Source organism: Abramis brama, assembly GCF_963993115.1.
Source record: "Abramis brama genome assembly, contig: SCAFFOLD_114, whole genome shotgun sequence".
Classification (NCBI taxonomy): domain Eukaryota; kingdom Metazoa; phylum Chordata; class Actinopteri; order Cypriniformes; family Leuciscidae; genus Abramis; species Abramis brama.
Genome location: NW_028155919.1, coordinates 1 through 23,791, shown reverse-complemented (window position 1 = coordinate 23,791; position 23,791 = coordinate 1). Strand labels below are relative to the sequence as shown.

At 44.9% G+C, this 23,791-nt stretch overlaps 3 protein-coding genes across 4 annotated transcripts; 1 reads left to right on the top strand and 2 right to left on the bottom strand.

Annotated features, from left to right (window-relative positions):
* Positions 1-3,925: 3,925 nt before the first annotated feature.
* mycbp (MYC binding protein) lies at positions 3,926-6,851 on the top strand. The gene is made up of 5 exons (XM_084139113.1): positions 3,926-4,040; positions 4,532-4,604; positions 4,678-4,726; positions 6,363-6,492; positions 6,657-6,851. Exons 1-5 carry the CDS (start codon positions 3,960-3,962, stop codon positions 6,696-6,698), a joined length of 375 nt encoding a protein of 124 aa, XP_083995239.1. The 5' UTR covers positions 3,926-3,959; the 3' UTR covers positions 6,699-6,851.
* A 3,127-nt stretch (positions 6,852-9,978) lies between these two features.
* On the bottom strand, positions 9,979-11,462 carry gja9b (gap junction protein alpha 9b; the record flags this gene model as incomplete). The annotated part of the gene is made up of 1 exon (XM_084139110.1): positions 9,979-11,462. Exon 1 carries the CDS (start codon positions 11,359-11,361, stop codon positions 9,979-9,981), a length of 1,383 nt encoding a protein of 460 aa, XP_083995236.1. The 5' UTR covers positions 11,362-11,462.
* Positions 11,463-12,925: 1,463 nt separating this feature from the next.
* Positions 12,926-18,771, bottom strand: srsf10b (serine and arginine rich splicing factor 10b). Of its 2 annotated transcripts, none has more exons than XM_084139111.1 (6): positions 18,570-18,771; positions 16,802-16,906; positions 15,968-16,071; positions 15,745-15,892; positions 15,034-15,087; positions 12,926-13,629 (listed from the first exon to the last, which is right to left on the bottom strand). In XM_084139111.1, the coding sequence occupies exons 1-6, from the start codon at positions 18,632-18,634 to the stop codon at positions 13,353-13,355; spliced, it is 753 nt and encodes a 250-aa protein (XP_083995237.1). In that variant the 5' UTR covers positions 18,635-18,771; the 3' UTR covers positions 12,926-13,352. The 2 variants fall into 2 exon arrangements, with proteins under 2 accessions (XP_083995237.1, XP_083995238.1); XM_084139112.1 differs by having other exon boundaries at positions 15,034-15,084.
* Positions 18,772-23,791: the final 5,020 nt, after the last annotated feature.

The following is a 23,791-nucleotide window of genomic DNA, read 5'->3' as shown; positions in this document are numbered from 1 at the left end:
AAAACTGGACTAACTATACTCCCTTGAGGAGTTCCATTTTCCACTAAATACTTTGTACTAAATTATTTCCCTATTCTTATTGCGATCCACCTATCCGTTAAAAAGTTTTTAATCCAACTATACATTTTCCCTCTTATTCCCATCTGAAAAATCTTAATCGTTAGTCCTTGTTTCCACAACATATCATACGCCTTCTCTACATCAAAAAAACAAACAAACAGATACTATACTTTCTTTATTAATGTGAGCTTTTCTAATTTCACTCTCTAAACATATAGCCGGATCTATTGTGCTTCGTCCCTTTCTAAATCCGCTCTGGTAATCCTTTATTAGTCCCTTTGACTAATAATATATAATGCTTAAATAATGCTTTAATCTGTCATTTATCATTTTTTCCATAATTTTCCCCACATGAAAAGAATCGGTCTATAACTTTCTGCCAAACTTGGATCCTTGCCTGGTTTACATATGGCACTCCTTCGTTTCTATGGTTTCTGTCTTTATCAGTTCAGTTGTATCACCTGTTCCGTTAATCAGTGTCATCTGTGTTTGTATTTAAGTTCCGTCTGTTCAGTCAGCGATTGTCCGAAAGGTTAGACTCCAGTACCACACCCCAGTCCAGCAGGTGGCGGTAGGGCACCATTAATGTTAGATGCCAACCGCCATAAAATTAAAAAAGAAGGAGAAGAAGAAGAAGAAGAAGAAGAAGACGAAGAAGAAGACCTTTGTTTTGGAAAATATATCCTCGTCTCCATAAATATCCATATAAGGGTAGATGTCTTAAGGTGGAGTCTTTCCGGCATCAACCGGCGGCCATCTTGTCACAGGGAAGCTTTCTGGCGAGCTCTGTGGTATCTGAAGTAAGGTGAGTGATCAGCATGAACACAAATCCTCTTATCTCGCTGAAATCTTGACGGATTTACAAACGGTTTGGTTTCTTACAAACGTTATTAGCGTGGCTATAATTACGAGTCCATGGTTATAATTATTATAATTATTCATATGTATGCAGTGTCATAACTACATCTCTGACGTTTATAACAAACCAAACCGTTTGAAAATCGGTAGAAAATTGAGCAAGTTATGGTTATTTAAAAGTACATGCCCCATTAAAACACAATGTAACGAGTGAGCGAGCACCCTGTGGTAAGATGGCCGCCGTGTGCGGACGTCGACCTCCATTGGCCAGCAGCGCGGACGAGACATCTAGCCTTTATTATATGATATCTATGCTCGTCTCCGTCTGCCTTCCTGCAACCACCCGTGACAGGCAGCCACCAACTGGTGTAAAGATGTAACCAACAGAAGGTGTCACCGATTAAATTATTAGTGAACGAATCTAAACGAGTCTTTTGATGAACAGAATCACAAGATTTGAGTGAATGGAAATCTGGGATAAATCTAAATCCACACTACTCGCTGTTATGGCTATCTCGGGGTTTGTAAGGTAATGAACACTGTAATATATCATGCACAGACATTTCAGGCCTCGCATTAGGAGCTGAATAACATGAGACTCTCCATTCCTGACGTCTCTGAATCCAATGTTTTTGGCATCGACTCCTGTCTCGACTCGAACCGTTCTTCCCTCACTGCAGGTCTTGCGCGCGCAGAGAGCGTCCGGTGTTGTCTTAGGCTGAGAAAACATAAATGGTAAGTGTGAATTTTAATTTTTATGAATAACATGTTTGCCAGAACATAACATCAAAATGTGTTCAATGTTGTCTTTCTCCTAGCCTGACGTTGTTGCGAGCCGTGTATTCCCGCTCCTGCTGTTCAAGTCTTGCGCGCGCTGACAGCGGCTGGTATTTTCTGAGAGATTTACATCGTACGAAGGAAAGCGTGAATTCATAAAAGCATTGTACATAACATGTTTACATAACACCCAATATACAACATTTATTCACAAGACCAACGTGCTGATAATCCACATGAAACTGATTAATGTAAGCTGTAATTGATTGTAATAATGCTGACGTCACTGCCGTTACACGATAGGCTAAGGTGCGTCACATGATCAAGTTAGCCGTTACGCTTCCTCCAATAGTAAGAGATAACGACCCTCTCATCTCCATATAATTAGACCATCTCTGGCTGTGTTTTCCTTATAAACACCAGTACTTCAGTTCTCAGTTTCTGTATGTCCTGACTCGTTAATGTTATGTAGATGTTCTCTGTTCCTGTTGCCTGAGACTTATATTAAAATACTCCCGTTTCTTCATCTTCGTGCTCGTCTTCGACTTCGCTACATACCGTGACACAAGGTTATATACATTAGTTTCTGAACCACATTTTCTAGGCCGCTCGCTTCAGTTATTGCGCGCTGACAGCGTCCTGTATTTTCAGAGGTTTAAATCAGACGAAGGTAAGTGCAAATTCATAAAACCATATTAAATAGAGTATTTACAAAAACACAAGATTAATTGTTGTTGATTTAAATTGAGTGCGTTTATGTTGTAAAATTAGTCTAGCTAAATTAGCTAGTTTGGTAAACTCCTAACTGGGACTTCGCACCTGCTACATAAACTTAGAAGAATTGAGCTATTTCTAAAATATTCACATTTATTGATTCATGCTAACCTAGCTAGTGTGCTTGAGTTAGACATCAGCTAACCCTTTCTTCCCATCGGTCCTCCACAGCACTGAAGGAAGAACTGCGGCTGACTTTTGATTCACAAGGACAGAAAACATGTGCTTTAGCAACATACAATAAAATATATCATATGTTAAAGTGCAGTGTTCGTTTTTTCTGGCCACAGGATCCTCCGTTCCCATGCAGCCTCACCCATTACTCTGAAGGACTGCGGCACTGGGAACCAGTTAAACCACTGATAGTGGTATTGGTGTCTCACTGACGTTACCCTGATCACACACAGTTGTGCTCTAAAGTTTACATCACATTGCAGAATCTGAAAAATATTAATAAACAAAATAAGAGGGAGTTTTTTTTTTTTTATTAAGAATATATTTCAATATGATATTACTGTAGAGATGTTGCAAAGTCTTATTCAGTTTTGATTTATGTTCGGCTTTGAACTGAAGTTTAACTGCTCTGGAAAGAGAATGTAAACGTGTGTAAGTTGGCCTGTGGAGTTTTGCTGGTGTTTGTGTCCGATGAATTGATGTAAATGTATTTATTGAATGTATTTTGTGCTGAAACAATGATAAATGATCCTCCATTTATCCCACATAGACTGATGTTGTGATCGCTTTCATAAAGTGACTTTAGTCTGAGAAACGAGTCCGAATGACTGAAAAACTGTGACATTAATATTGAACACTAGAGGGAGACACAGGATAATTAAGTTCATCTGTTTCTATATCTTTCAATGGAAATAAATACAAGTATGATGAACTGACAATATAGTTTTATATAATTACAGAGAAATCTATTAAATCCAAGAATTATTGTATTTATTAACTCTTTTTAACATGCTATCTTAATATAGCAGTTTGCTCTGTGTAGTACTTCTGAATTCCAGCATTATTATTTCTGCAAAAATATTAGCAGCTACATGATTTTATTTATGAAAGTCTTTGGTCATTATTAATGTGGTGAATTAATCAACTGTGTAATTTTAAATCTAGTAAATTACTCAAAAACACTGTTCATTTCATCAACGAAAACGAGACGAAAAATATGAATCATGACGATAATTATATGATTTTCAGGCTGTAATGCTGTAACCACAGTCGAGAGAATCAGTTTTCAAACTAAATGAAACACATAAATGAAAATGAATATCTGTGAGTCTGTTAATTAATCTATCCCGCATGTATAATCACCAAAAAACATTAACAATGAATAAATGCAATAACTATATTGATAAAATAATATGACCATACAACCACAAAGACTAATTTCCTTGTATGTGTGGCTGGCTGTTAGTGTTGATGACGGTCCCTTTAAGCGTTGCCAGGGCGACCGTGTGTGTTGTGTTTCCGCCTTTGCTCAGCGCATGCGCACGGAAGAGTCGCCCGTCCGAGGCATTTGGCGAACAAACATTTCGTGGCTGTCATTCGCGATGGCGCATTACAGAGTGAGTAAATAAAACTCGACATTTATACATGTAAAGATGCTGTTTAACTAGAACAGAAAGCATTTGAGCTGTTGTTTAGCTTTTAAAAGCTAACGTTATATATCTTTCACGGACGCAGTGAAAGAACGTAAACTTTAAACTTACAGTATAAATGTGTGATAAAGTGTGTGTTTGGATCTTTGTCTTCGTTAAAGCCGCTGGTGTTTTAGTGTCGCTTCTCCTGAAGTTCACACAGCTGAACAGAATCTCATTAACTAGCGACACTAACAAACACAATATTGACTCAAATACTAGACACTTCATACAGAATCTGACAAAGTGACATTTAGACACTTTAAATGTCATTCAACTGCTCTAATATGTGTATGTGAATCCTCTCTAACTCACAGCTGAATGTGTGTGAGTGTTTCACCTACTTTAGCTCGAGATTGGGGAAAGTTGTTCTGAGGTGGAAGGAGTTAGAGTGTTCTTCTGTGGTGTGATGTGTGCAGGCCTCCGAGTCGAAGCGAGAGCAGTTCAGGAGATATCTGGAGAAGGCCGGAGTCCTCGACAGTCTCACCAATGGTAAAATCACTCATCAAATCAATATTAATCAAACATCTTTTGCATGCAGCTGAATAGACCTTCTGTATTTCAGTCTTGGTGGCTTTGTACGAGGAAACGGAGAAACCCAACAATGCCTTAGAGTATCCTTTACTGAAACCAAACGCTTCTGTGCTGTTCTGAGACCAGAATCTGCTCAAATCTGCTGTTCTGAGACCAGAATCTGCTCAAATCTGCCGTTCTGAGACCAGAATCTGCTCAAATCTGCCGTTCTGAGACCAGAATCTGCTCAAATCTGCCGTTCTGAGACCAGAATCTGCTCAAATCTGCCGTTCTGAGACCAGAATCTGCTCAAATCTGCCGTTCTGAGACCAGAATCTGCTCAATCTGCCGTTCTGAGACCAGAATCTGCTCAAATCTGCCGTTCTGAGACCAGAATCTGCTCAAATCTGCCGTTCTGAGACCAGAATCTGCTCAAATCTGCCGTTCTGAGACCAGAATCTGCTCAAATCTGCCGTTCTGAGACCAGAATCTGCTCTCAATCTCGTCGCCACAACAGCTCATTCCCTTTAGACTTACTAGTGCAAAATGCCTGTGCAAAATCAGTTTTTGTGTGTGTTTTTAGTAATTGTTGGTTTGGTGTGTTTGAGTGCTCATTGTTACAATTGCACAGCAAAAGTTCAGTGACATTTTTATTTGTGCATGGTAGAAAGCAAATACTGATACTGACATAATGACATACAATAAATGTGGAACATTGAACTACACGATTCAGGGAGCAGATACACAGGGAACTCCAAGCTAACAATGTCAAACTTAGCACTGCACTTACTCGTGCCTGTAGCGAGACACCTGTCGAGTTTGAAATCCATCGGACTAACGGTTCGAGAGATATGCGAATAACACACACACACACACACACACACACACACACACACACACACACACACACACACACAGACAGACAGACAGACACACACACAGACACAGACACAGACAGAAAGATGTTCCTGTAATTTATAGGTAGATATAATATACAGAAGTAAACGGCGTAGGTGACTTACAGATTTCAGGGAGCAGGCTACACAGTGAACTCTGAAAAAATGCTACGCTTGAGCAAAGAGTTTGTGAATAGGCTACTACAAATGATGCCCGTGAATAAACTATAATATTCAGAAGTAAACAGTGTAGCTGACAGAGTGTTTATGTCAGAATGTTTATTTTTAAACCACAACCTTCTTGGGGCTTCATTTACTGGTATTTTTAACGATATCTTTTGCATTTCTCATCCAAACAATGTCTAACTTAGCACTGCACTTACTCGTGCCCGTAGCGAGACACCTGTCGAGTTAGAAATCCATCGGACTAACGGTTCGAGAGATATGCGAATAACACACACACACACACACACACACACACACACACACAGAGACAGACAGACAGACGTTTCTGTAATTTATAGATAGATGTAAAGCAAAACTAGATCCCGCTGTTTAACGTAACCGCACTTACATTCAGCTGATAAAACACGCCGTATTTTTATCATGCTGCAATTGAGTTAATTTCAATTAAAATTTGATTTATAAATAACAAGTTTGTGAATGCAATGCTATGAATAAATAATATATTTAAATAACTTCTGACTGTTACGCCCAAGCTTGTGGCAAATTAAATGACAAACGTGTATTAATGTGTTTTAACAAAGACTGATGTGAGTGTGGTCGACATGGAGTCAGTGTGAATGTGTGGATTACCAGCCTTAACTAACCCTAACCTCAGCTTCATCAAGCATCACCTGGGCGTCGCAGGACCGGAGGAGGACGACTCGGAGACTCTGCGTCTGGAACTGACGGACTTACAGAAGAAGTATGAGCAGCTCCTGGCAGAGAACAAGGATCTGAGAAACAGGGTGAGATGACTACACCGCTACCACATTCACAGACGCTCAGGTTCAGCCTCGTGGAGTTACGAGTGTTAGACAGGCGCTTCAGCTCATGGTGGCACGATAATGTGTGTGTGTGTGTGTGTGTGTGTGAGAGAGAATGACTCTTGTTTTGTGACCTTCATCCACAGCTCCTGCAGTACGAGCCAGCGCAGGAAGAAGCAACAGAATAAAACCTCGTTGACATTTTGAAATTTTTCTTTGCATTAGTAAAAAATATTATTTGTTCATTAGTGTTTGTTTTGTAATACAATGTCTAAGAAGTGACAATTTATGTTCAACAAATTTGTGCCTGACATTTAATAAAATAAAATTTTTGCACTGTTCTTGATTTGTGGATATTGGTATAATAATATTAGTAGAGATTTATGAAACTACAAACATTAGTTATACACTTGAAGAACATATTAAAATGCATATTTAAAGACTTTAAATTAGACCTTGATGCTTTAATATAAAACTTTATTAAAAACAATGCTTCAGAACGTTTCTTAGATGAACTCGGTCCCGTATTTCAAATATGTTCACCTTAAACTACTTTAAACTGTTAGTGACAGAGTACATCACGTACAGGACATAAGATAACGCTCTTACAGGTTTCTTGTACATACAGAATCAACTTCTTTTAGATGGTTAGAACAGTTTGTGGAGGAGCGAGTCCATGATCCTGAGCTCAAACACACGTCCAGTTCTTCAGAGGCCCGTATCTGTACGCGAACATGCTTTATTATTACAGTGATCTTTACAATCCTTCACAAATCTGTAAACAATCTAAAACACTCTTATGCATCTTCAGTTTAACAGGTACATTCGTGCAACAGCCTCCTGGAAAACAACCCTAACCCTGCCTAAAGTGTGCAACATAATTCTATATATGAGATCTGTGTGTTGATTTTGGAAAAATATTGATCAAAGTTTTTACATTTTAATTGTCAAATGTATTTGAAGGCGAGACAGGTGCATTGTGGGAAATAATCCCTTTTGTAGCTTTGCCTCGATAGTTTGGTGTGTGTTTGCCTACCCTTACAGAATCTGCAATCTGCATGATACATTTTTTTGTTCAGTATGACAATTTCTCTCATATTTGCATAAATTCTGCAAGGGGGTTATAAACTAAGTGTGTACAAACTCACAGCATGTACTTGCTCATCTCTGTACTGTACACATCACTGTTCACACTGAGATATGTCTGTCAATCAGCGATGGTTTCAGCTAAAAACATATTTACATTTAGAAGAACATGCAGCCACGAGTCCTCGTTCTAGAAGTTAAACATTTAAACATACTGTAAGGGTCCAGGAAGAGAATAATGCTAGACTAGAATTTAAAGATATAGTTCACCCAAAACAAAAGTCCATTGTCATCATTTACTTGCCCTCATGTTGTTCCAAATCTGTGTCACAAACCAGTTTGGTTCCCATTGGCTAATTTTATGGACCAAACAAACAACAACAAAACTAAATTTACATTAAAAGACATTTACATGATGACAGAATGATCATTTATTTGGGTGAACTATCCCTTCACCAAGGCAAAACAAAATCTTACTTGAGAGACAGAAACCTGTCATGTGACCTATAGGGTTAATAAAGACACAGTAGAGTATCTGGAGTATCTTCAGATCTGCCAATAGGGTTAATAAAGACACAGGAGAGTATCTGGAGTATCTTCAGATCTGCCAATAGGGTTAATAAAGACACAGGAGAGTATCTGGAGTATCTTCAGATCTGCCAATAGGGTTAATAAAGACAGGAGAGTATCTGGAGTATCTTCAGATCTGCCAATAGGGTTAATAAAGACACAGGAGAGTATCTGGAGTATCTTCAGATCTGCCAATAGGGTTAATAAAGACACAGGAGAGTATCTTGAGTATCTTCAGATCTGCCAATAGGGTTAATAAAGACACAGTAGAGTATCTTGAGTATCTTCAGATCTGCCAATAGGGTTAATAAAGACACAGTAGAGTATCTGGAGTATCTTCAGATCTGCCAATAGGGTTAATAAAGACACAGTAGAGTATCTGGAGTATCTTCAGATCTGCCAATAGGGTTAATAAAGACACAGGAGAGTATCTTGAGTATCTTCAGATCTGCCAATAGGGTTAATAAAGACAGGAGAGTATCTGGAGTATCTTCAGATCTGCCAATAGGGTTAATAAAGACACAGGAGAGTATCTGGAGTATCTTCAGATCTGCCAATAGGGTTAATAAAGACACAGTAGAGTATCTGGAGTATCTTCAGATCTGCCAATAGGGTTAATAAAGACACAGTAGAGTATCTTGAGTATCTTCAGATCTGCCAATAGGGTTAATAAAGACACAGTAGAGTATCTGGAGTATCTTCAGATCTGCCAATAGGGTTAATAAAGACACAGTAGAGTATCTTGAGTATCTTCAGATCTGCCAATAGGGTTAATAAAGACACAGGAGAGTATCTGGAGTATCTTCAGATCTGCCAATAGGGTTAATAAAGACACAGTAGAGTATCTGGAGTATCTTCAGATCTGCCAATAGGGTTAATAAAGACACAGTAGAGTATCTTGAGTATCTTCAGATCTGCCAATAGGGTTAATAAAGACACAGTAGAGTATCTGGAGTATCTTCAGATCTGCCAATAGGGTTAATAAAGACACAGTAGAGTATCTGGAGTATCTTCAGATCTGCCAATAGGGTTAATAAAGACACAGTAGAGTATCTTGAGTATCTTCAGATCTGCCTATAGGGTTAATAAAGACACAGGAGAGTATCTGGAGTATCTTCAGATCTGCCAATAGGGTTAATAAAGACACAGTAGAGTATCTGGAGTATCTTCAGATCTGCCAATAGGGTTAATAAAGACACAGTAGAGTATCTGGAGTATCTTCAGATCTGCCAATAGGGTTAATAAAGACACAGTAGAGTATCTGGAGTATCTTCAGATCTGCCAATAGGGTTAATAAAGACACAGGAGAGTATCTGGAGTATCTTCAGATCTGCCAATAGGGTTAATAAAGACACAGTAGAGTATCTGGAGTATCTTCAGATCTGCCAATAGGGTTAATAAAGACACAGTAGAGTATCTTGAGTATCTTCAGATCTGCCAATAGGGTTAATAAAGACACAGGAGAGTATCTGGAGTATCTTCAGATCTGCCAATAGGGTTAATAAAGACACAGTAGAGTATCTTGAGTATCTTCAGATCTGCCAATAGGGTTAATAAAGACAGGAGAGTATCTGGAGTATCTTCAGATCTGCCAATAGGGTTAATAAAGACACAGTAGAGTATCTGGAGTATCTTCAGATCTGCCAATAGGGTTAATAAAGACACAGTAGAGTATCTGGAGTATCTTCAGATCTGCCAATAGGGTTAATAAAGACACAGTAGAGTATCTGGAGTATCTTCAGATCTGCCAATAGGGTTAATAAAGACACAGGAGAGTATCTGGAGTATCTTCAGAGAGTATCTTGAGTATCGTCAGATCTTTAGGCCTGCTCGTCTGCTGCTGCCGGTCGGGGACGCTCTCTGTCGGCCCGGAGAGAAGCTGGGACTCTCCACAGAACTGTGGTGCCGTGACCCAGAGCTCAGCTCCGCCACAGAGTCGGGCGTGTGTGTTCTGCCGGCTCTCCTCAGGTCGGACCTGGACACGGCCTGTCCGCAGCGAGTCCTCATGCTCGGGTCGGCCTCAGGCCCGGCGCTGGAGTCTCCGCTGTCCAACCCGTTGCCCTCCATCACGGTGCTGCAGTTCCAGGCCGGGCTCACTCTCCTCTGCTTGCGCAGCGCCGTCGGGCCGGGCAGAACCGAGCTCTCGGACTCGAGCACCAGTGGAGAGCGGGTCCCGCTCGTGTTGTTGGAGTTGCTGTTGCGCTCCAGCGGACTGAGAATGAGGTCCCGGTTCTCCCTTTGCGGGTCCAGACCCGGCTCGCCCTTGACCGGGATGAAGGCGCACAGGGGGCTGATGAGCGCGGGGTATGTGGGGCCGTTCCCCTGTTTCTCCAGGAGCGGAGCGAATCCGCCCGGGACCGTGGGAATGGTGGCTTTCCGCCCCTGGCTCACACACGCCTGATGCACCACTGAGTTCTTCTTGCCGTAATAATCTCCCAGGTCATCTTTCAGCTGAGGATAGTAGTCCAGGATTCCCGTCTTCAGCTTCTTGTATGCGAGATGCAGGATCTCCAACAGGCTGAGGAACAGGGACACCGCAGCGATGCCCTGCATGAACACCATGAACACGCTCTTCTCCGTGGGCCGGGAGACGAAGCAGTCCACGGTGTTGGGGCACGGCTCCCGCTCACACTTGTACAGCGGCTCCAGGTGGTGCCCGTACAGCAGGTACTGACCCAGCATGAAGCCCATCTCCACCACGGACCGGGTCACGATGTGGGCCACGTATGTCCTGAGCAGAGACCCCCGCAGCGGAGCCTTGTTGAGCTTCCCGGTCTCCAGCTGCCTGAGCTCCCGCTCGACCCGACGCCGGGGCTCCAGAACTTCCGGGTCCATGGTCTCCAGCTCCCGACGCAGGGCCACTCTCTTGCAGTGCCGCTCCTTCTCCAGCACACGCAGCCGGTATATGGCGTGACCCATGTAGACCAGCGAGGGCGAGGACACGAAGATGACCTGCAGGACCCAGTAGCGGATCAGGGAGATGGGGAAGGCCCGGTCGTAGCACACGTTGTGGCAGCCGGGCTGCTCCGTGTTACAGATGAAGTCGGACTGCTCGTCGTTCCACACGTCCTCGGCCGCCACGCCCAGAACCAGCATGCGGAAGATGAAGAGGATGGTGAGCCAGATCTTTCCCACCATGGTGGAGTGGATGTGGACCTCCTCCAGAATTCCCCCCAAGAAGTTCCAGTCCCCCATCCTCCTGACGGGCCGAGAAACAGCTCAGTCGCGCACACAACACATACCATGCTGTACTTTAACACGGGCTACAGCGCGAGAACATGCTGACAAGTGCCGTCTGTGTAACCTTACTGAGATCTGGAGGCACGTCTATTAACATGAAGCTGAAAACTGATAACAAAAGTTCACAGACAATAAAAAATGAGCAGTACTCACCATTTGAAATAGTCACTTCTCTCAAAGATATAAAAATATTAAATGAGAAAAACTGAATCCAGCTAATGGCATGATCAAAATACATCTGCTTCACTATTAGCTGAAAGAGACACTGGTTTGGCAAATGTAGGTCGCTGGTGACTTTATATCCTGGAACAAGTGATCGATGCGGTGTGTTGCGCGCCGTGCCACTGTAAAGGCCTGAGGGTCATGTGGACTCTGAGGGACTGACCGACCCTCCACTGAGACAGACAGCACCACTGCGGGTCATGTGGACTCTGAGGGACTGACCGACCCTCCACTGAGACAGACAGCACCACTGCGGGTCATGTGGACTCTGAGGGACTGACCGACCCTCCACTGAGACAGACAGCACCACTGCAGTCATGCAACTCACACTGGGAGAAGCTTTCACGGTTCATTCATCAGATTCAGCTGTGAACTGAAGAGACTCGCTCAGGTTCTGCTTGCCTCAATGTGTAAAAGCAAAAACAGCAGCCCATGCGTGCAGTTACAGGCTGATGGAGTCTGTGAGATTAACTAGTTCTCCATTTGTCGATACTTATTATCCTCATTAATGATCAATCGGTCATGTCCGATTTCATACATGAACTGCTCTCTGATCCCAATCAAGATTTTCCCTCAAGCCGATGTCTGTCAATGTTTTTCAAACCCATCTATGAAGAATCAATGGCCAGAGAGCGCAGCGATGTTTTGAGTGGGCGGAGCTTCAGCACCTCTCGGCCAATCAGAGGCTCGGGAGGCAATAGATCATGGGAAGGGTTTTGTTGTCATGAAAACAGCCTCATTGATTTGCTGCTTTTATATGCAAGTGGCAGTTCTGTTCCACGCAAACTACGATCACGTAATGCTGAGGGGTCACGAGGTCAGCGGCCGGTTTATGAGACACGTGTCGTCAAAGGACACTCGTGTAGAGAACAGGACTATTCAAAGCAAAGGACAGAATAAAGTAGCAGCATTTTATGATCAACTTCTAGTTTGATTAGACAGGAAATTATTTCCTTCATGTTATTCCAAATTGTAGTTTTTCTAAAAGTAGAACATGCACATATTACATATTGAATATAGAGCTTTTTTTTTTTTTTAAAGACAATTTTCAAAATATCTTTTTTGTTACAGTCCAACAGATTTGGAAGGAATGAGGGCGAGTCAATAAGAAAGTTAATTTTAGGGTTTTGGAAACTCAATCAGAAGGCTAAACGCTCTGTTGTGTGACGTCACACATGTAAGAGGATCAATTACCAGTCAATCTAGACATTAAAACACAAGTACACAATGTGCTAATTAAGTAAGTAAGCTAGTAAGATCTGAGGATAAAATGAGATCAAGGAGATCAACAACAAACTGATGCACAAGAAATTTATTTCATTTTGAGGTTACATGTAAAAGGCCTGCAGATTTTAAAAGTAAAAAACACATCCGAGACACTCATGGAAGACCGTTTTAAATGGATGGCCATTACTGGTCAACTAACACAAATCTCATACAAAAATATTGAAAGCCATATTCATCTCTCATTCTGTCTCAAATGCAGCTGCGCTTGTGAACTAAACCCAGAAGACGTCTTTCGCTGAATACTTGGCAGCCGATCAACAGACATGTGAACGCTTGCTAAAACTGGATGTAGGTTGACTCTCCATATTAAAAGAAATAGACTGACAGCTGAAACTGGCAGGTTTATGACCGCTTTATACACCTTCACACTGCATCCCAAACACTAAACCGAGAAAAAGAAGAAAACCCATTGAGGACTCAAAGCTGTGGCTCCGGCTCTAATGCCCCCAGGACTTGCGCCCGGCCCAGGAGCGCGAGCGGGACCGTGAGCGGGACGGGGAGCGGGACCGGGACTGGGAGCGTGTGTGTGTCTTGCCCAGAGCAGAATCCTGGTTCTCCGAGTGGAAGTCGTTGGCTTGACGTGGGCTGATGGACTTGGACCGGGACCGAGCCGCGTCAGACTCTCTGCGTCCGGGCCGGGCCTTGGAGTGAGAGGGGCTGCGGGAGCGCTCGTCGCCTCGAGAGCGGTGGTGTTCACGCGCAGACGGCCGGTGCCTGAGGATCACATGACCATTACAATACTGCAGTGCAACACACACACACACGGACCATTACATGTAAAGAGCATCAAACACACAGCAGTGGATCAGTTTCTGCTCCTGCAACATCACTCCTATCAGACTCGGGTCAGAGTCAGAGCTTCGCCTCATCTCCACCGTATCTTAGCTAGTGGTCGACCGATATCGGCTGATATGTTTTTCTGATTGGCCGATGTGTTAGAAGCGGGACTTTTATTTTGACGTTCTCAGCACCTGATCCCATTCTTCATTAATTAATTAATTGCCTTAGTTAAACAGTCTTATCTATTGCATTCTTAATTAGAACTGTCAAAGAAAGTAAACGGTATGTGAAAAAGTATAGCGTTGCTTTTATATTAGGCCTATTGAAATTGGCAAACAATAGGATATAATACTTTCTCATTTACTGTCAACATTCAGTAAATGCACATCTATTTAATTTAAACAAATCTCTGAATATTTAATAAACACTTAATTTCACAAACCTGTACGATCGTGTTACTCTGTGTGACGGTCAGTTCAGCTTTACTGGAGACGCATAATCGACTTTAAATTCTTGATTTTAAAATAAGCTGTGCTATATCCAATGTTCATGGCCATTCTCACTGTGTGCTGTATGTAAAATTAGGGTTACCTTGTCTTTATTTTAAGAAATATTACCAGTGCGCACAAATTCACCAGATTACTGAGTGTTTACTTCCTGTTTATTCATATATTTTTTAACAATTACGTTATTTAAATGCAAATGAGCTGCTGCTCCCGGCGCAGAGGGCGGAGCTTCAACAGCTCGTGTGATAACAGAACCTCACACAGACATAGAAGGCTTAGAAGCGTTAATGTCGAGCGTTGTGTTCATTCATGATTTCTGCCGTGCCTTAAAGTGGAAACAAGTGATGAGTTCATGTGCGCTACAGAGATCTGTGTGACTGGCAACATTAGAGCGTCAAGGGGCGTCTAATTAGCCTAGTTTACAGAGCAATCCCTTCATTAAGCGACTAGTTCAGGGTTTCTCAAACTCGGTCCTGGAGGGCCACTGTCCTGCACAGTTTAGCTCCAACCCTGATCTAACACACCTGAGCAAGCTAATCAATGTCTTCAGGATCACTAGAAACTCACAGCTAGGTGTGTTTGATCAGGGTTGGAGCTAAACTGTGCAGGACAGTGGCCCTCCAGGACCGAGTTTGAGAAACCCTGGACTAGTTGCTGGTATGATGAAATCAATGCCCTGTCTCGTAACAGAATGTCATATTTTGATTAAAAACCCCATACCATTTTCCTGAGATGTTTATTTTTGACAAACAATCTGAAAATGAGTCAAATTTTCGTCTCCAAAATTTGAAAGCCAACAGTGAAGCTTCTCTGAAAGGGTCAGTGGATTTACCTGTCATGTTCTCGACTGCGGCTGCGTCTGCTGTGGGGCCTTCCTCTGGAGCTGCTGGGAGAAACACACGTCAGCGCTCACAGAGCTACGGTTCTCCACAGAGGTCATGTGACAGATCATGTAAGTCATGTGACAGGTCATGTGATGGAGGTCATGCGACGGCGGTCATGTGACAGATCATGTAGGTCATGTGATGGAGGTCACGCGACAGATCACAGAGATCATGTGACAGAGATCATCCAGGTCATGTGACGGAGATCATGCGACGGAGATCATGTGACCGTGGTCATGCGACAGGGGTCATGTGACGGATCACAGAGATCATGTGACAGAGGTTATGCGACGGATCACAGAGATCATGTGACAGAGGTCACGCGACGGATCACAGAGATCATGTGACAGAGGTCATGCAGGTCATGTGACGTAGATCATGCGACGGAGATCATGTGACCGTGGTCATGCGACAGGGGTCATGTGACGGATCACAGAGATCATGTGACAGAGGTTATGTATGTCATGTGACGGAGGTCATGCGACCGTGATCATGTGACGGAGATCATGTGGCCGTGATCATGTGATGGAGATCATGCGACCATGATCATGCGACGGATCACAGAGATCATGTGACAGAGGTTATGTACGTCATGTGACGGAGGTTATGCAACCGTGATCATGTGACAGAGGTCATGTGACCGTGATCATGTTACTCACTCTCGGGGGCTGTCGGACCGCCGGCGCCGTCTCTCGTAGGATTGGCTGCGTGATCTGCGTCTGTCACTGCGGCTGCGAGAGCGTCTGCGTCTGCCATCCCGTTCGCTGCGCGGAGACTGACGCTCCTTCGTCTTCATCTGACCGGGTGCTGAGAAACACAAGAGGACACTCGTGTAAACACTCCACACACACACACACACCTCTCAGATCCAGCAGAACTTACTCTTGCGATCTCCCTGAGCGAACTGGATCTCGATCTGCCGTCCGCAAACCCACTTCCTGTCCAGGTTGTGCAGGGCGTCCTCCGCATCACGGACATCTTCAAACGTGCTGCGCTATTAAGGGCTCTAACGGCACAGTGCACACTACACAGTGCACACTACACAGTGCACACTACACAGTGCACACTACACAGTGCACACTACACAGTGCACACTACACAGTGCACACTACACAGTGCACACTACACAGTGCACACTACACAGTGCACACTACACAGTGCACACTACACAGTGCGGCAGCCCACACTGAACATGAGATTCCTCACACACTGAACATGAGCTTCCTCTCTCTCTCACACACACACACACTGAACATGAGCTTCCTCTCTCTCTCACACACACACACACACACTGAGCAGAAGCAGGTTCTGAATGATGGAGGATACGGGTGGCACCTTTACCTGGATCTTTACACTCTTTAGCCGCCGCTCGTCTCTGTCTGCACTTTGTTTTCTCTCTGTCACTCCTCCTCTTTCTTCTCTTTTCCTCTGTCTCTTCGATCTTTAACTTGCTTTGACACTTGACTTGACTTTGCCTCTCTGTAAGTAGCGATCGCTTGATCTTTCTTTCTTGGCTGCTGTGGCTTGGCTTTAGTCCTACTCTACACGGCTCTGTTAACTCTGTGTTTGTGCCGGGCTCCACGACTGGACGCTTTACACAGTCTGGGGCGACAACAGAGAAATAAGGGTTAGACTGGAGCGAGCTGCGGAGAGAAACACACACACACACACACACACACGCACACGCTGCAGCTCCACACTGGCTGAAAAGGATATTGAATGTACGCAAATCCTCTGGGTCGGCGTGAATAGAAGTCTAGAGGAATGTAGACGTCGGCAACGGGCCCGTATCGGCCGAACTCTCGGCGCAGGTCCTCTGGCCTGAACACCGGGAAATACACACGTTTGTTCTCATTGCTGGAAGTGCAACCTCCCTCGAGTGACACACACACACTCACCGCCGTCAGACCACACACACACTCTCTCTCTCTCTCACACACACACACACACACACACACACACACTCACCGCCGTCAGACCACACACACACTCTCTCTCTCTCTCTCACTCACTCACACACACACACACACACACACACACTCACCGCCGTCAGACCACACACACACTCTCTCTCTCTCTCACACACACACACACACACACACACACACACTCACCGCCGTCAGACCACACACACACTCTCTCTCTCTCTCTCACTCACTCACACACACACACACACACTCACCGCCGTCAGACCACACACACACACTCTCTCTCTCTCTCACTCACACACACACACACTCACCGCCGTCAGACCACACACACACACTCTCTCTCTCTCTCTCTCTCTCTCTCTCTCTCACACACACACACCCACACACACTCACCGCCGTCAGACCACACACACACACACACACTCTCTCTCTCTCTCTCACACACACACACACACTGCCGTCAGACCACACACACACTCTCTCTCTCTCTCTCTCTCTCTCTCTCACACACACACACACACCGCCGTCAGACCACACACACACACACTCTCTCTCTCTCTCTCTCTCTCTCACACACACACACACACTCACACACACTGAGCGCCGCGGGTAAAGCAGCGAGATACTGTCGATTAATACAAAAACAAGCTTTTCGGATCTTCCCTCAGTTTCTTAAAGAAAAGGCAAAACAAGATTATGCGGAGACACTTAAACAGGGCTAGGGTTGGCTAACCCAAACAGGGCAGCTTCTGGAGGATTAAAGATGATTTTATACAAGCACTTTCATTCATTCTTCTGTTATAGCTTTAGTATTGCAACCTTTTAAGGGTTATGGCATCGCCTTTTCATTGCAAAAATAAAAAAAGGGTTGGTACATGATTTTTCCACTTTCCACACTTGGTGTCTGTAATACTGATATTCACCATTTTAGCAATTTGCCCCATTCATTCCCTTCTGTTATGTTTTTATTAACTAAATAAAAAAAAGGAGTGAAAATTAATTTTTGTTCAACATTATGCCACAAATATTGTCCCAGAATATTCATTAAAAGCCAGAGTTAAAGAAAAGTGTTCTGGATATGAAATAAGTAGTCTCACTTCACGAGTTTTCTGGTCATTATGCTTCATTAGTAGCTTTAGTCATGAACAGAATGACTGAATACAGCCTTTAAAAGCGGAATATCAGGATGATAACTCTTTCACTTCGGTTACTGCAATAACAGCAGTTCATCTCGATCATAGGGTTATTAAGTACACATAAATATACATCAAAGATAATTACAGTCCCTGAGCTAAAAAAACAGCTATTTGTAAAGACTAACAGGGGATAATGATGATGATGATGAAGACGTTAATATTAATAATAATAAAAACAACAATGCGCGTGAGCGCCAACATTCGCGCGCCAACCACAATAAACCCTTCTTCTAACATCAGATATACAGTATTATCAATGAGAACAATAACGTGTTTAACCAGACAGAAGCTTAATTGATGAAAATGTAACAGAAATATGGAGTCTTATAATAGCGTAAATGGAAAAGTTTCACTTACCGGGACTCGTCGGAAATATTTCGAACAAACAGTGAGCTATTCGGCGGTCTCATGTACCGAGACATGATAATAATGATTAAGGTCTCGGATGATTATTACCGACAATTATAATTCACTTTCAAGAACGATTACTGATTGAATTCTTCTCCACTCCACGCGGTTCCGTGTCTCTTTCACTTCAGCAGCAGCGAGGCCTGAAAACACTACCAGCAGCTGCGCTTCGGCTTCACTGACCGGAAACACCCCTCAGTGTTAGACACCCCCCTACAGACACACTCCAGTACTGCACCCCTATAGACACACTCCAGTTCTGCACCCCTATAGACACACTCCAGTACTGCACCCCTATAGACACACTCCAGTTCTGCAACACACTCCAGTAGTTTTTTTTCTATCTCCAAATATGTTATTTTATTTTGTCATTATCTATTTATTTGACTGACATGTGCCTTGCTTAATACTCATTTATCTGTATTTATCAATGCCATTGTAGATGTATATTCTGTTTTTGTTACGTTCTTGGTGTTCAATAAAAAAAATTAAATAAAAAAAAGATGCACTCCAGTACTGCACCCTATAGACGCACTCCAGTACTGCACCCCTATAGACGCACTCCAGTACTGCACCCTATAGACGCACTCCAGTACTGCCATAGACAGTAAAAGAAATGGACACAGCGACCCCATTGGAACTCAGTTGAGACAAGTGAAGCCCGTTTTCAGCGATTTTTTAGCACTTCCTTTCCTGACGCGCAGACTCAAACCGAGCAAAGCGTTACACGGACCACGTGAGCAACCCGTCTGTCTTCTAGTAGCTGTGCCAAGAGAAATCTGAATAATTCCCTTCCGAATCTTGCAGAGACGGAGAGTGTGATTAGGAGCTGTCCATGAGCTGGAGCAGGAGCAACTTTTGCCAGGTATTCTGATTAATTATATTGTCATTTTGCCTCCACGTCTCCCCGATTGCCCGCGAGCTTCTCCTCCCGTCCATACGGTAATCTCTCTAGTGTGCGACAGAGAGTCGCGTGATTATGACGCAATCGTTAGCATACTTTTACAAAAACTGCTTCTACGGGGCCATTACATAAGCTACAAGGTAATGGAGCATTTTATACATTGTCGTGTTTCTTTAGAAATAAAAAATGGACAAATGGAGTCTTCAAACGCCTCAGATGTAAAGTTATTCGCTGTCAAAGTGACGCCAAAATGAATGGAAGTCAATGGGATTGCTAACGCAAGTGAAGTTCCGCTCAAGATGGCGGCACCCGGCCGACTTCAACTTCCGGTCGACTTCCTTCCCGCTTGAGTACTGCACCCTATAGACGCACTCCAGTACTGCACCCCTATAGACGCACTCCAGTAGTGCACCCCTATAGACACACTCCAGTACTGCACCCTATAGACGCACTCCAGTACTGCACCCTATAGACGCACTCCAGTACTGCACCCCTATAGACGCACTCCAGTACTGCACCCTATAGACGCACTCCAGTAGTGCACCCCTATAGACACACTCCAGTACTGCACCCTATAGACACACTCCAGTACTGCACCCTATAGACGCACTCCAGTACTGCACCCTATAGACGCACTCCAGTACTGCACCCTATAGATGCACTCCAGTACTGCACCCTATAGACACACTCCAGTACTGCACCCCTATAGACGCACTCCAGTACTGCACCCTATAGACGCACTCCAGTACTGCACCCTACAGACGCACTCCAGTACTGCACCCTATAGACGCACTCCAGTACTGCACCCCTATAGACGCACTCCAGTACTGCACCCTATAGACGCACTCCAGTAGTGCACCCCTATAGACACACTCCAGTACTGCACCCTATAGACACACTCCAGTACTGCACCCCTATAGACGCACTCCAGTACTGACCCCCTATAGACGCACTCCAGTACTGACCCCCTATAGATGCACTCCAGTACTGCACCCCCTATAGACGCACTCCAGTACTGCACCCTTATAGACGCACTCCAGTAGTGCACCCCCTATAGACGCACTCCAGTACTGACCCCCTATAGACACACTCCAGTACTGACCCCCTATAGACGCACTCCAGTACTGCACCCCTATAGACGCACTCCAGTAGTGCACCCCCTATAGACGCACTCCAGTACTGACCCCCTATAGACGCACTCCAGTACTGACCCCCTATAGACGCACTCCAGTACTGCACCCCTATAGACGCACTCCAGTACTGCACCCCCTATAGACACACTCCAGTACTGCACCCCCTATAGACACACTCCAGTACTGCACCCCCTATAGACACACTCCAGTACTGCACCCCTATAGACGCACTCCAGTACTGCACCCCCTATAGACACACTCCAGTACTGCACCCCTATAGACGCACTCCAGTACTGACCCCCTATAGACGCACTCCAGTACTGACCCCTATAGACGCACTCCAGTACTGACCCCCTATAGACGCACTCCAGTACTGACCCCCTATAGACGCACTCCAGTACTGCACCCCTATAGACGCACTCCAGTACTGACCCCCTATAGACGCACTCCAGTACTGCACCCCTATAGACGCACTCCAGTACTGACCCCCTATAGACGCACTCCAGTACTGCACCCCTATAGACGCACTCCAGTAGTGCACCCCTATAGACGCACTCCAGTACTGACCCCCTATAGACGCACTCCAGTACTGACCCCATATAGACGCACTCCAGTACTGCACCCCCTATAGACGCACTCCAGTACTGACCCCCTATAGACGCACTCCAGTACTGCACCCCCTATAGACACACTCCAGTACTGCACCCCTATAGACACACTCCAGTACTGTACCTTATAGACACACTCCAGTACTGCACCCCTATAGACACACTCCAGTACTGCACCCCTATAGACACACTCCAGTACTGCACCCCTATAGACACACTCCAGTACTGCACCTTATAGACACACTCCAGTACTGCACCCTATAGACACACTCCAGTACTGACCCCCTATAGACACACTCCAGTAGTGCACCCCCTATAGACACACTCCAGTACTGACCCCTATAGACACACTCCAGTACTGCGCCCCTATAGACGCACTCCAGTACTGCACCCTATAGACACATTCCAGTACTGACCCCCTATAGACACACTCCAGTACTGACCCCTATAGACACACTCCAGTACTGACCCCTATAGACACACTCCAGTACTGCGCCCCTATAGACACACTCCAGTACTGCACCCCTATAGACACACTCCAGTACTGACCCCCTATAGACGCACTCCAGTACTGCACCCTATAGACACACTCCAGTACTGCACCCCTATAGACACACTCCAGTACTGCACCCCTATAGACACACTCCAGTACTGCACCCCTATAGACACACTCCAGTACTGCACCCCTATAGACACACTCCAGTACTGCACCCCTATAGACACACTCCAGTAGTGCACCCCCTATAGACACACTCCAGTACTGACCCCTATAGACACACTCCAGTACTGCACCCCTATAGACACACTCCAGTACTGCACCCCTATAGACACACTCCAGTACTGACCCCCTATAGACACACTCCAGTACTGCACCCCTATAGACACACTCCAGTACTGCACCCCTATAGACACACTCCAGTACTGCACCCCTATAGACACACTCCAGTAGTGCACCCCCTATAGACACACTCCAGTACTGACCCCTATAGGCACACTCCAGTACTGACCCCTATAGACACACTCCAGTACTGCACCTTATAGACACACTCCAGTACTGCACCCTATAGACACACTCCAGTACTGACCCCCTATAGACACACTCCAGTAGTGCACCCCCTATAGACACACTCCAGTACTGACCCCTATAGACACACTCCAGTACTGCGCCCCTATAGACGCACTCCAGTACTGCACCCTATAGACACATTCCAGTACTGACCCCCTATAGACACACTCCAGTACTGACCCCTATAGACACACTCCAGTACTGCACCCCTATAGACACACTCCAGTACTGCACCCCTATAGACACACTCCAGTACTGCACCTTATAGACACACTCCAGTACTGCACCCTATAGACACACTCCAGTACTGACCCCCTATAGACACACTCCAGTAGTGCACCCCCTATAGACACACTCCAGTACTGACCCCTATAGACACACTCCAGTACTGCGCCCCTATAGACGCACTCCAGTACTGCACCCTATAGACACATTCCAGTACTGACCCCCTATAGACACACTCCAGTACTGACCCCTATAGACACACTCCAGTACTGACCCCTATAGACACACTCCAGTACTGCGCCCCTATAGACACACTCCAGTACTGCACCCCTATAGACACACTCCAGTACTGACCCCCTATAGACGCACTCCAGTACTGCACCCTATAGACACACTCCAGTACTGCACCCCTATAGACACACTCCAGTACTGCACCCCTATAGACACACTCCAGTACTGCACCCCTATAGACACACTCCAGTACTGCACCCCTATAGACACACTCCAGTACTGCACCCCTATAGACACACTCCAGTAGTGCACCCCCTATAGACACACTCCAGTACTGACCCCTATAGACACACTCCAGTACTGCACCCCTATAGACACACTCCAGTACTGCACCCCTATAGACACACTCCAGTACTGACCCCCTATAGACACACTCCAGTACTGCACCCCTATAGACACACTCCAGTACTGCACCCCTATAGACACACTCCAGTACTGCACCCCTATAGACACACTCCAGTAGTGCACCCCCTATAGACACACTCCAGTACTGACCCCTATAGGCACACTCCAGTACTGCACCCCTATAGACACACTCCAGTACTGCACCCCTATAGACACACTCCAGTACTGACCCCCTATAGACACACTCCAGTACTGACCCCTATAGACACACTCCAGTACTGCGCCCCTATAGACACACTCCAGTACTGACCCCTATAGACACACTCCAGTACTGACCCCTATAGACACACTCCAGTACTGACCCCTATAGACACACTCCAGTACTGACCCCTATAGACACACTCCAGTACTGACCCCTATAGACACACTCCAGTACTGCGCCCCTATAGACACACTCCAGTACTGCGCCCCTATAGACACACTCCAGTACTGCACCCCTATAAACACACTCTGGTACTGAACCCGCAAATTGAAATGAAACACCTACATGCTTCTACATGCTTTATTTATGAATATATATATATATATATATACAGTTA

Bases quoted from the DNA above. Each gene is read 5' to 3' on its own strand.
- mycbp (XM_084139113.1), top strand. From the start codon at position 3,960: ATGCGCACGGAAGAGTCGCCCGTCCGAGGCATTTGGCGAACAAACATT. The intron at 4,041-4,531 runs GTGAGTAAATAA...TGATGTGTGCAG, and splicing joins TCGCGATGGCGCATTACAGA to GCCTCCGAGTCGAAGCGAGA. The intron at 4,727-6,362 runs GTATCCTTTACT...CCCTAACCTCAG, and splicing joins AAACCCAACAATGCCTTAGA to CTTCATCAAGCATCACCTGG.
- srsf10b (XM_084139111.1), bottom strand. From the start codon at position 18,634: ATGTCTCGGTACATGAGACCGCCGAATAGCTCACTGTTTGTTCGAAAT. The intron at 16,072-16,801 runs ATATCCTTTTCA...ATAGCGCAGCAC, and splicing joins AGAGGATTTGCGTACATTCA to GTTTGAAGATGTCCGTGATG. The intron at 15,088-15,744 runs GTGAGTAACATG...TGTTTCTCCCAG, and splicing joins CGGTCCGACAGCCCCCGAGA to CAGCTCCAGAGGAAGGCCCC.